Here is a 13,435-nt window from a genome sequence, read left to right as displayed (position 1 = left end):
TGCTGATGAGTAGCTAAGTCATAGGTCAGCCTTGTGGGTTTTTAAAATGTTTTGCTGCACAAATTTAATTGTATTTACTTTTCTAAGGTGTCTGAAAGAGTTGCTGCTGAAAGGGCAGAAGCATGTGGAAATGGCAAGAGTACAGGATACCAGATTCGTCTACAGAGGTAAGAGAGGGTCCATTTCTGAGCATTCATGTAAGGTGTAGTATCATTATTCAAGCAAGAAAATTGGCAAAGTAGTTGTTAACGTAGATGACTGCTTTCATTCTGGTATTATGTCTGAAATAAATTCCTGTGAATAGCTGGTGTAGAGAATAAGGTTTCTGAGATTTAGCAAAATGATTGAGTGCTATTATATTTTATGTGATGTGTAACAATGGTTAGCACCAAGTTGTATTTTGTCTAGTAAGTCCTTTTTTCAGCTCTTCTAAAAGGTTCTGTTGTAGATAGAGAAAAAACTGATGTCCCTGGTCCATGAATTTCAAGGAAAAATGGAAATGCTAAAGGAGAAAATGTTATAAGCCATATTTCTAGGGAAAATTATGTGCTACACTTACCGACTGAGTAATCCCACTGGGATCAGGTAATAAAGTTAGGTGCATTGGCAAGAGTTCATAGAGCAAAAGCTATTACATTTGGAGTCATCTATAATTAAAAAAAAAAAAATCTGAAATGTTACTGGCAAATAATGGACTCTCAATTATCCTTGAGGAAAAATCCTGGTGAGAGATGACAGCTGAGTCCTTTCAGCATTTTAATTTGAGTTTATATAATCTCATTTATATTTTTCTTTACTATTTCATCAAGAATGTTACACTGCTGTATATTTAGTTGTCATCTGTGCTGAGCTGAGATAGCTACAAGAATTTGAGGTCTGCAGATTAGTGTGCAAAGGATGAAAAATGTCTGGGAAGTCAGGACTTCTGTCACATTACAAGTCCTTCAGTCTCCATCAACAAAAAAGCTGCAGCTGTGGCCTCATTCCCTGTTCCACCAATTGTACTGTAAGTGAGCAAGTTAGAGAAAGAGGCCTATTTCATAATGTCCATAATGACTATCTGCATTTGGGCTTTAGACTTTTAAAGTACTTTGTAAAATGCAGAGGAGAATTGAGGAATTCTTAATGTATCTCTTGCAGTCGGTTACCAAGGAAACAAGGCTCAATTTTATACTGTACCACAGGAATTGTCCTGCAGTGGCTCCAGTCAGACAAGTAAGTTTCCCTATTTAATAAGAAACTGGGTACAGTTATTAAATTATTTGACTACTGACCTGTTTCTAACAATCTCTGCTCTTTTTTAAATTTTGCTAAAAACAAACATTAACTTCCTGCTGTCCTGTTTTAGGCACTTGTCCAGCATTAGTCATGTAGTCCTTGATGAAATTCATGAAAGAAATCTTCAGTCAGATGTTTTAATGAGCATTATTAAAGATCTTCTGAATATTCGTTTGGATCTGAAAGTAATACTAATGAGTGCTACTTTAAATGCTGAGAAGTTTTCGGAGTATTTTGGTAGGTGAAATGGTTCCTATGAATGTTGTTCTTAAGTAATTTAGGCTTCTATGGTGTAATGCAGTTCTCAAATTTTAGGATTGATTTCTATCAAAAGAGGTGATGACTTCAGTTTTACAAAGAGTTGCCAGCTGATGGAGGTGCTTGCTCTCTTAGCTTTATCATCATGAGCATATGTTGCTTCTGCATTTTTTTATTCAGACATACCATGAAAACAGTATGTCTAGAGTGTTTTCCTATTAAATATTTACCATATTTTAGAAGTCATGGTATGAGTGGGCAACTTGATTGAACCCATCAGTTGTTCAGTCTTCCAGCTTTATCCTGTAGCTGGAACCAGCAGAACTTGATGGAGAACTATACTACCTGTGCTTTTTTTATTCAGCTGCTTTATTTGGAATTGAATTTGGCATCTTCCGTGAAAATCAAAAAATAATCAAACAAAAAAGCCCTATAGATTTGGCAACTATATTGCAAAAATAGTGAAGAATGTTTATTGCCTCTATTATTTCAGTGCAGTATTTTAGTTGCTGTTTGAAAACTGAGTTATGCCTACCTCCCCAGATCATTGTCCAATGATTCACATACCTGGGTTCACTTTCCCTGTGGTGGAATACCTTCTTGAAGATGTAATTGAGAAGTTGAGGTAGGTGTACTTTCCGAACACCGTTATAGGTAGTATTTTGGATTGGTTTGGGATTTTGTTCGTTGGGTTTTTTCTGCATAGTATGTCTTTTCAGAGATTATCTAGGTATAATTAGCCTGTGGAAAAAGTTTTTCAGCAGAGAACCTTTCAAGGGAGGTTTAGTAACTTTTACAGTAATTAAAAATGGCAAATAGCAACCAGAAATATTGGCTTGAGGAGGAAGAAAACTTGTATTATTTTTTTTTTATTTTGGTGTGGTGAGTTTTCAGGCACTGAAGTCAAGCTAGATTTTCTGTTTGTTCAGACTTTCTTCCTACACATTCTTATGCTTACTAGAGACAGTACCCATTTTTATGAGTAAGATTTCTCACAGAAAAGGAATTTAAGAGTGTTATTTACATTATATAGCTAAAGTGCTGCATATTTTCCGTGGTTTGGAAAACTAATATGTAACTGGCTTTAAATGACAGTATTTTCAAAATTTCATTATGTTTACAATTGAAATTGTAAAGGTATACTCCAGAAAACACAGACCGTCGGCCACGGTGGAAGAAGGGCTTCATGCAAGGTCATGTAAGCAGACCAGAAAAAGAAGAAAAAGAGGAAATCTACAGGGAACGATGGCCAGACTATTTAAAGCAGCTGCGGGGCAGGTTGTTCTCAAGTTACTCTTTTGCGTTAAGTTTTTAGACATTTCTTGTCTGAGAAATATAAATTAGTGCTGTATTATATTACTGTGCTTTTATTAATGATGAAAAAATGATGTTCTCCTCTGATTAATCCTCCTCTTCTTTGGGCTTTTTCTTTGAGAGAGATCTTATAATCTACATAATACAAAATGTACTGGGTTTAAAAAACAAACCCACATAAAAAGACCCCACAAACTGAAAAACCACAAAACCAAAAAACCCCTCACACCACTACCTTTTCCTCTGGTTTAAAACCAAGCCAAATAGTTTTGCCTCTTGGGCACCTAGTAGAGATTGTGCACTTGAAACATTTATTTGGATTGCCAGCATTTGACTACTTTACTAATCTGGATAAACTGATGAATTGGACAGCCTGACTCACTTATTTCAGGTACAATGTCTTCCTGTTTTCGTGCTGCCATATTTGTCCTCTGCATTTTGGGACAGTCTGTATATCCAGTTTGGTGGCAACAACGAATATAGGTGGCTCAGTTTTATCTCCTTTTTCTAAGGGAAAAGTCCTTCGTGCTATGTCTGCCTGGCCTATCCCATGCTCTCCTCATCCCATTTGTACACCTCCTTCCCTTTTGCGCCATGTCTTTTGCATCAATTGGCAATTATTTCCATGGTGTTAGCTTTCATGAAAGCAAATGTCTGAACAGATGAGATGCCTCCTGTGCTCACTGCGAGTGAGGGATTAATTGAGGGATAAACACAGATTGTTTAGGTCCTAGATAATTCAAGAGGAGAAGAGAGACAATGTCAATGCTTCAAATGCAGTTCAGTCATAACATGGTAATTCTTAAACTTACTCTTTTAAACTAAATGTCAAGAGTACCTTGGAGCTATGATAATTGAACAAAGAAATAAATTGAACAATAGTGAGTTACAAAGATGTGTGATTGCAGAGCCTTGGAACAGAAGCATGTGCATGACTTTGTGTTGATGAGTTACCAATACGTGTGCTTTCAATACCTGTAGGTATTCAGCAAGTACTATAGATGCCTTGGAAATGATGGATGATGACAAGGTCGACCTTGACCTTATAGCAGCACTCATCAGACACATCGTTTTGGAAGAAGAGGTACACTTCTGTTTCCTAACATCACACATTAATGACGTGACTGAATTGCTGTCAGTGGCTGTTGCCAATGTCAGAGCTGATAGCTACTTTGACTTATCACATACATATAAAGAAGATGAATTTGTTGTTTTGCTCTTCTGAGAAGTAATTGGCATTTCCTGCCTGAGTAATCTAAATATGACTTGGGTGCTGTGAAGACTGAATTTGGATACAGCCTAGCAGAAGTCTAGTCACTTTTACTAAACACACAGCTGGGAGACTCTTTCTTCTGTCAGCTTGTCAAGATTAATAGTCGATACTGCTGCATTAATAGTTACCCCCAAACATGTCATGCTCTGTTATTTAATAATAACATTATCAGAATATTAATATTAGAAGAATCTTGTGCCTGAAGCAGTGACAAAACATGAAGAAAGACCAACTTCTGTTACAGTAGGCATAATGTATGTAGATTGTCATAACCTGAAGTTAGACATTTGTTTCTGTGCCTGAAACCATCTGTGGAAGAGCTGACACCTTAGCTGATTCCTTAAAGAGAATTTTGATTACTAAAAATATTAAATAATTTAATATTTTAGTTGGTAGATCACTTAAGCTGTGGATAATGAGTTGCTGTTTTGTATTTTGTTGTTCTTGTGTTGAACACTTTTTACACTAGTTCCTCTGGTTTTTTTGCAGCTCAAATTCTTCTAGTATTGAAATGGTGGTGTTTAAAACACTGCAGGGGGAAAAAGTGTTTAAAATCACATTTTAATTTATTATGTTCAGATAAACTCTCTTATAGTAAACAATCTTAGCAACTTTGTTCCAAATTTGGGTCAATAACTTTTCAAATATTGCCTATTCAACATATGTGTTAAAGTGCAAATAGCTGGTTCTTTGCATAGCATATAATTTATTCTGACCTGTTTTCTCTTCACTCCCTCTCTTACATATAGGATGGCGCAATTCTAGTGTTTCTTCCAGGCTGGGACAACATTAGCACTTTGCATGATCTCTTGATGTCACAAGTCATGTTTAAGTCAGGTAAAAACAAAATTTTACGTGGGAATTCTAGCAGTAGCTATCCCATAGATAAATAATTTCAATTATTGAAAGACTGAGAGTGTCAGTTCATTTATTAAACTTGATCAATTATTCAATCACTTGAGTTTAAAATTAAATATAAATTACTGCACATAACAGCACACTGTATTTTTTTAAACTTATCATCATAGTGTAATAAAAACCAAATTCCTTTATACCTTTTTACTTTAGAAATTGCTATTAAGATACATATACCTGTGAATTCAGAGTAAGAAACAGTAGATTTATTTGCAGCATGTTTTCTCTGTTCTGCATACTTGATTTTCCTGTAAAATTAAGTTTCTTTGCTTATACCATATCTTCTACTGATTTCTTAATTTTCAGATAGGTTTATTATCATACCTTTACATTCATTGATGCCTACTGTTAACCAGACTCAGGTATGCTTTTCTTTTGTTGTTATGCAATAAAGTAACATTTTACAATGACAAAAAAAAAAATTAAGCACATGTTTCATTTTGACAAACACATAAATGGGCCATGGATAATTACAGGTTTTTAAGAAGACCCCTCCAGGAGTAAGGAAAATTGTGATTGCTACCAACATTGCAGAGACGAGGTAAATAGCTGGCTATGCAGACTGAAAAAAGCTCTGCGTTTAATGAAATAAATTAAAGTGGTAATCTGAAATATAGACCTGTTTAGTGTTCTCAAAATACATGCTTTTGTATTTGTGCCATTCATTTGTAATGCTTTATCTTTAGAAATGTTCATAAACATTTTAAACATGGATGTTACTATAAGGACTCTCCTTTGTTGTACATGGTAAATCTGAGCTGCTCATCCTCTCTGCAGCCTCCATAACCCCATCTGGTGACTTTAGCCAGACCTGGGATAGTAAATCAAGCTCTTTCTTGAACTGCTTTGTAAGGGAATTCTTAATGAAATTCCAAATGCTATTTTTTTTGTTGGCTCACAGTTTGGGAGGGGGTAAAGACTAAACTCTTTTTTAGCTTTAAACTAAAGGCTAAACTCCTTTAAAATCCTAGGCCAAGCTTGCAAAGATTAAAAATAGCTTTTTTCCTCTCTTTTTTTTTAAACAGCATTACAATAGATGACGTTGTGTTCGTTATAGATGGTGGAAAAATTAAGGAAACTCACTTTGACACCCAGAACAACATCAGCACAATGGCAGCAGAGTGGGTTAGTAAAGCCAATGCCAAGCAGAGGAAAGGTCGAGCAGGAAGGTGAGAATACTGGGGATGGAAAGTAGAAAGATGTTACGCTTGGACTTCTTTTCTGGTCTCTTACTACTCCACTGGAGCAGCAACAGGAGATTTGTGTTTTGCATCCCTTTTTGCCTGTGGATGGGTCTGTTGGAGAAAGCTGGAATTGCTTTTACAGTTGAATGCTCTTCAGTTCTAATTCCTTGAGGTGTTTAGGAAAGCAGTTTGTAAACAATCATCATGTCTCAGTGTCAAACAAACAAAACCAAAAAATTGTTTATTTAAATAATTGCAGAGTTCAGCCTGGCCACTGTTACCATCTGTACAATGGCCTGCGTGCCAGCCTTCTGGATGATTATCAGTTACCAGAGATCCTGAGGACACCTTTGGAAGAACTCTGTCTACAAATCAAGGTAAATATATGACTACGAACATATTTATTTTCTACTTTTCCCACTGGAATAAGAGGTTGAGAGATTAAATTAATGCAACTGTGAGCCTAGGGTTGTCTTAAGTCAAAATTCTGCTGCAACAGAAGTACAATATCTAGTACAGAAGAAGTACAATAGCTAATAATTGCAGCAGCTTTTGCAAAATGTGTATTTGTACTGAGATGCATCAAACACAGGAAAAATAGGATTGTCTAGTATAAATAAAAGCTGAAGTTGATTAACAAAAATTTAGACTGTACTTTTCCTCCCTCAAATATAATTCAGTCAGAGGAATGTTGGTGAGAATGCCAGTGAGTCAAGGGGTATGATATCTTAAAAGAATTTTATTAGACAGTAGTTTTAGAACTGACTTGGATTTCCTTTTTGGCAGTTTGTATTGAATTGCTTATGCATGCATAAAGTATACTGTGTATGCATACTGAATGAAGAATAGATCCTTATGTTTCAGATTTCATCATTAATACATTTTTGTCCTTCAAGCTGTGAATTATTCACCCTTTTTTAATTAGGGTGCTCACTGCTTACTAATTTTAGGTAGCCATCTTTCTCCATTTGCTGTAGGCTTTTGAGTTTGTTTTTTTTTCTTTCAGATTCTAAAGCTTGGTGGAATTGCTTATTTTCTGAGCAAACTAATGGATCCACCATCTCGTGATGCTGTAATGTTGGCCATAAATCATCTAATGGAGCTGGTAAAATATCGCTTAATGTACACACAAGGAAAAATCTGTTCAGAACAGTGTTGGTGCATTGTTTTATCTGTTCTGATTTTACAGATCTGGGCATTTGTGACCCCTTACTGTGTTGTGCAGACCTTTTATATGTCTTCACCAAACAGGAAATAATCTCGCATAATACATAATGTTTATCAGCTGCATAGAGTAGTTCCTGAGGAGCTTTCTAAATTACTCAAAAAATGTACAAGCACCTTGCATTTAGGTTCCCTGCAGATAGTCACTTAACTCTGCTTCTGTACCACCCTTTTCATGGCTGCATCCACCAAGCCTTCCCGTCCCAGCCAGATTAGTGAAGAGTTTGAGGTGCTTTTTCATTTGTACAAATCAGTTGTAGCAATGAATTGAAACATCTGGTGTAGATGAAGGGCAGTATTGAGACTGATGCCACGATTCTATCAATGTCTAGATAAAATTCAGCTGTACAATCGGTGTTCTGTGACAGTGCTGTATAGTAGCAAAGCATAGAGTAAGTAACAACAGAAGTGATATCAAGGATAAGATATAAATCTAAAAATAAGCTTTATCAGTAGAATAAGAAGATGCTCAATTGTTAATAATTCTTCATACTTTCATCCAGAAAGACACTGAGCCCTAGTAAACCACTTCAAACACAATTAAAGATGGTTGCTGTTTTCTTGGATCTAATTGAACGTATCTGTTTCTCTGTAACTTGCTTGACCGCTCTCCTACTGTACCTTATCACACCTGTTAGGCTTTCCTTGCTTTCCAGGTATATTGGTGGCTATTTCAAGGAGATCTCCCCATTTCAAACACTGCGTTTTTATATTCCACCCCCCCCCTCCACTCCTGACAGAATGCTTTGGACAGACAAGAGGAACTGACTCCACTGGGGGTCCATTTAGCACGACTGCCAGTTGAACCGCACATTGGAAAAATGATCCTCTTTGGAGCTTTGTTCTGTTGCCTGGATCCAGTGCTTACCATTGCTGCGAGCCTCAGCTTCAAAGACCCTTTTGTCATTCCACTGGTGAGGTTTCTAAGAATTACACATAAGATTTTAAGAATCTTGGAAGGATATTGGGTCTTACTGAGATGTTATAGTTTAAAAGCACACTAATCTTATTTTCATGTTAATTACATTTTTATTAGTAAAAGATTGCCTTCTCATACTATTAAGTATTTTCTTTGCTTACAGAATATTAGAAGTAGCTTTAATTTTCATGTATGTAGCATATAAAGTATTGTTGTATATATGTGCCTTAATTAGGAAAAGACAGTTGGCATGTCAGACATGAATATTTTACAGGTTCTAATTATTCTTAGGGCAAAGAGAAAGTAGCAGATGCAAGAAGAAAGGAACTGTCAAAGAACACAAAAAGTGATCATTTAACTGTGGTGAATGCTTTCACGGTATGAAAACTTTAAATTTTTATTCTGGAGTTTTAATTTGAGTAATACAAATTTTTCTAAAGAGAAAACTGATCAGTTTATGTCAGTTTATGCTCTGAAGGATAATATATAATACTATATAATCATTTTATATATATACATATAATCTGATATATATATTATATCAGTTTGTGCTCTGAAGGATTTCTTTCTTGGCTTATAAAGAAACATAAAACCAAATTAATTTTTACCGTTCTAGTTTTGAAGAATCTTGTCTTCAGGCTCAGTAACCTATTTTCTTTTGGATGAGTCTATGAAAGAGACAAAGAAAACATCATGTTGTAGTTACCTTGCCAAAGTCATTAATTCTTGTCCTTCCAGCCTCTACAAGAGGCTGAAGCTGTATTCAAACGCATTGGAGATTTGGTTGTATAGTGTTGGAGTGAGGAGGAAATAAATGGCCTGGAATGCAGTTTCTATCAAGGACTGCTGATAGCAACAAATGAAGTTCTGGCAAACAGAGAGAGATTTCACTCCTCTCCATGGAAAAAAAAGTTTTGGATTCAAAATGTTGTAAAGCTTTGTTTTTCTACTGTGCTGTGTATATATAAACAAACAGAGATCAAAGGATTTGCTTTCTCTCTTGTAAGTAAAAAAGTAACTATTGTTTGTTGACCTCCAGTTTTCACTGTTAACTTCTCAGTAAGTGTTCACTTAATAATGTCCTTGAACTATGATTTTAATTTTTAGGGCTGGGAAGAGACTCGGTGTCGTGGTTTCAGAACTGAGAAAGACTATTGCTGGGAATATTTCCTGTCTTCAAATACTCTCCAGGTAAGATTCTGATGGTTTAAAGAGGAGGATCACGTCTGTGGGGAAAGGAGAGGAGCCTTTGACACATTCTGTGACAATTTTTGTTGTTTCCTAGATGCTGCATAACATGAAAGGACAGTTTGCGGAGCACCTGCTTGCAGCTGGATTTGTGAGTAGCAGAGACCCCAAGGATCCCAAATCTAATACCAACTCAGGCAAGCAGTGGTAGGGAATGGAAAATCTGATAGCTGAAATCTCAGTTTGCAGAACTGCTGTATTTACTTTGCTGTCTTCTACAGATAATGAGAAGTTGCTCAAAGCGGTCATCTGTGCTGGTTTATATCCCAAAGTTGCAAAGATCCGTCCGAGCTTCAGCAAAAAGAGAAAAATGTGAGGGTTTGGTATAATGTTGGTTTGTATTCAAGGTATTTTCTGCTTTGGGTAGTTTGGCAAGGTAAAGCAATGGTTTGAGTGCCTGAATTAATCTCTCTGTATGGCTCAATCCTGGGAGTGGGCTATTGCAGTTGAAGGGTGGATTGAGGGCATGGGATTGTTGTTCTTGACTTAGTTTAACATTTAGGGTAGCTGCTAGTCTGTGTGACCTTATTGTGCCATGGATAATGTTACAATATATTAACAACACTGCTGCTGAAGGGGTCCCACCCTCATCTTTGATCTACAGCAGCAGTTGAAACGCTATCTTTTCTTATTATTTGGCAAGATTAGAGTCCAGAAATGCTGATCTGTTGATTTATCACTACCTACATTGTCAGACTATTTATTATTATTAACTATTACAGTAACAGTATACTCTTCAGAATATAGAAATTCTTCTTTATGGACCTGATTTAAGACAGAATGACAGGTTGATCATTTGGATCTATTTTCTGCATGTGTAGTGTTGAAAGCAAGCTAGGAGCAATTATTATTGCTCCTATAATTAAAAAAGGCAATCCTCCCAAGTGATTATTTCTATGGAAAGAGTAAGAATAGGTAGTCAAAATTCTGCCTGAGATTGTGTAATTCATACTGGTCTATAGGCGGCACTGCTAGTCAGTTGATGCTCCCTTTTAAACCCAGTCCTATGTGCTGGAGGCACACTGGAGTTTGAATTAAGTCTGCAAACCTGGTGGAAGTTCCTGTGTGGCTGTGTCTTTGCTGCAGTGTGGAGCTGGGCACGAGCCTCTGCCCAGGAAGGCTCAGGTTTACGATCCACTGAGCAAGCAATGTATTATGTTCACTGCTTTGCTGTGGAGGCTCTCCCGCCTCCTGTTTTTGTGCCAGACACAACCCCATGTTTTGCAAAATGATTCTGCACACAGAGTACAGAGAGCTCAGTGATCTGCTCCCACAGAGTTACACCTCTGAAATGTAGGGAGGAGGAGACCAGTTGTGCTTCATGCACATTGTGCTTGGTTTCTGCTTTTGGTTGTCTGACAGCGTTATTGTGTTTAGAAAGAAAATGTGCTTTTTAGGTAGTAAGTATAACCAAAGCAGTTGGATGTTATCCCTTGAGTCAAATTTGTTCAACGGCACATAGTGGCACACCACTCTAGATGGGTTGGCAGTGGTGTAGCTACTCCCATGTTCCACACTGACACAGCTTAATGCTGAGCAAAGACTTCAGATATGTAAGTTCCTTACGTGGTTTTTGCCAGAAATAGCTTGAAACTTGCTTTATGTAACCAAATTCAGAAACTTCCAGAGTCCTTCATTTGGAAGAAGAAGCCACTTGGTTTTTGTACTTGAAGGAATGGCAAAGTTTATTAAGGGAGCAGATTTGGCAGAAAAATCAAACTTCTTAAATGCAGAGAGAGATGACTAAAAATTCATGCTGTAGATTCAGCTGTAATCTTTTGGAAATAAGTTAAAGTTCCTTTGAGTGGCATTGTACTTTCAAAGTTTAGAGCACTAGTGGGTAATTGGAGGGGTTTTTAACTTGGAACATGATTGTGCTAAACTTTCAGGATTTTATTTCAACCCTAAACTAAAAACATTTCTCTTTTAAGGGTGAAAGTTTGCACCAAGACAGACGGAACTGTTAATATTCATCCTAAATCTGTTAACGTGGAGGAAACGGAGTTCCATTACAACTGGCTTGTGTACCATTTGAAGATGAGAACTAGCAGTGTATGTGAAGGTTTATATTTGTGTAATTTGTTTTTGTAGCCCTTTAGTAAGGCTGGATCAGGGTTCAGAGGGGATGTGAACAGTGCCTTTATTTGAAGCCTTCCTATCTTGGGTCATTCCTTTTACACTCCATCAGATATGTCCTTTGTGATACTGGTGGTATTGTTCCACAAATAACAAATATACTAACTCCTGGTTTGTTGCTTTTTTGGTTTATTGAGGTTTTGCTGCAGGGGGGAATATGCTGAATGTTGTGTTGTGGTGTTGTTTCATTAAGGGTTACTGCTGTCACGTAAGATGTTTTGAAGGGTGAGTGGACAATTTTGTCTTCTTGCAGATTTACTTGTATGATTGTACAGAGGTCTCTCCATACTGTCTGTTGTTCTTTGGAGGAGATATATCCATTCAGAAGGATAAGGATCAGGATACCATCGCTGTGGATGAATGGATTGTTTTCCAGTCTCCGGCGAGAATAGCACACTTAGTTAAGGTGACTGTGTTTAATAATAACTTATATGATTCTTCTTAGTGAACTGATTCTTTTTAGAGATTTCTGTATTTCATATTACTGTGTCCCTACCGATTTATCACTATAGGGAGATGCTGCAAATGCATTTCAAACTTTAAGCAGTTCAAGTACACAAAGTAAACAAAAGGGATCTGCTGAAGGTGTGAGGATGAGTCCAAGTTAAAATGCAGTTGTAAAACCAACATCCTGGACAGTCTGTACCACACAGTAAACTGGACAGAAGTAAGCACTAATGTACTCCCTTCTGTTTGGCCTTAGGAGCAGGCACTCAGATTAATTTATTTCTTTTGCTTCTAATGTAACAGCTTGACTGATGGGAATGGGGCTGTGTGCCTATTTGAGGCACCAGGAATGTGGAGTGATGTTCTTGTGCAGCCTCTGCTGAAAAATTCATGGGGATATTGAAAATCTGTGGAAACTTCAGAGAGAGTCATAGGGTGGATTCAAAGGATTTATAAACATGTCCTTACAGTTCCATGAAACATCCATGTGGATATGGAAACATGAGGATGGGGCACTTCAGCAGGCAGTAACAAGTTCCAGGGGAAGGAGAAGCTGAATAGACCTCTGTTTAATATGAGATCATAGAAATCGTATCTGACTTAAAAAAACATACAAAAACACAACCAAAACAACAAAAAACTCCAATATTTTTAAGCCCAAAATTGTAACCTAATGGATGTACAGGCAGTCAGAGGCCATCACATCCAGAGATAGTCATCTGTTGTAAAATGTACAACTGCTAGTTTTTGAGAAGCAGCTTTTGATTCTGAAAATAGCAATGCTGAAATAAATTGATAGGAGAACAACAGGTCTAAAGATTATGGGAACAGAGAGCCCAACTTACTGTAGTAATGTTGTGTGTAGTTCTAATTGCCTGTCTCTTTTTTTCTTCTTCTTTTCTTCCTTCCAACAAACTCTACAGAATTTAAGACAAGAGCTCGATGATCTTCTGCAGGAAAAAATAGAAAAACCACATCCTGTGGACTGGAATGATATCAAATCCAGGGATACAGCAGTCCTGACAGCTATTATAGACTTAATCACAACACAGGAGAATGAAACTGCCAGAAGCTATGCTCCACGATTCCAGAATGAACGCTATAGTTGACACACTTTCATCTGTGTTGATAAAACCAACATACTCACCTGTTCTGTTATTGTTTTGGAGTTTTTTTAATAGCATTTATTTAGCTAGAGGGAAATTTAATTTTAGTGTAAGCTGGTAATTCCCTCATACT

General features: G+C 36.9%; 1 protein-coding gene across 1 annotated transcript in view; it reads left to right on the top strand.

The window, feature by feature from the left end:
• The window catches only part of DHX36 (DEAH (Asp-Glu-Ala-His) box polypeptide 36), a 17,373-nt gene extending 4,068 nt beyond the window's left edge, over positions 1-13,305 (top strand). The window contains exons 5-24 of the mRNA XM_010189911.1: positions 88-167; positions 1,141-1,215; positions 1,349-1,515; positions 2,080-2,161; positions 2,674-2,814; positions 3,832-3,934; positions 4,873-4,960; positions 5,345-5,400; positions 5,515-5,579; positions 6,064-6,207; positions 6,482-6,599; positions 7,229-7,327; positions 8,187-8,360; positions 8,657-8,743; positions 9,473-9,556; positions 9,651-9,750; positions 9,835-9,925; positions 11,545-11,665; positions 12,003-12,155; positions 13,120-13,305. Coding sequence (XP_010188213.1) covers positions 88-167; positions 1,141-1,215; positions 1,349-1,515; positions 2,080-2,161; positions 2,674-2,814; positions 3,832-3,934; positions 4,873-4,960; positions 5,345-5,400; positions 5,515-5,579; positions 6,064-6,207; positions 6,482-6,599; positions 7,229-7,327; positions 8,187-8,360; positions 8,657-8,743; positions 9,473-9,556; positions 9,651-9,750; positions 9,835-9,925; positions 11,545-11,665; positions 12,003-12,155; positions 13,120-13,305 — 2,214 coding nt within the window. The remainder of the gene's footprint in view (positions 1-87; positions 168-1,140; positions 1,216-1,348; positions 1,516-2,079; positions 2,162-2,673; positions 2,815-3,831; positions 3,935-4,872; positions 4,961-5,344; positions 5,401-5,514; positions 5,580-6,063; positions 6,208-6,481; positions 6,600-7,228; positions 7,328-8,186; positions 8,361-8,656; positions 8,744-9,472; positions 9,557-9,650; positions 9,751-9,834; positions 9,926-11,544; positions 11,666-12,002; positions 12,156-13,119) is intronic.
• Positions 13,306-13,435: the final 130 nt, after the last annotated feature.

This window comes from Mesitornis unicolor, unplaced genomic scaffold (assembly GCF_000695765.1).
Source record: "Mesitornis unicolor isolate BGI_N332 unplaced genomic scaffold, ASM69576v1 scaffold14710, whole genome shotgun sequence".
Lineage (NCBI taxonomy): Eukaryota > Metazoa > Chordata > Aves > Mesitornithiformes > Mesitornithidae > Mesitornis > Mesitornis unicolor.
Note: the sequence above shows the minus strand (reverse complement) of the source record. Positions and strands in the feature narration are given on the sequence as shown.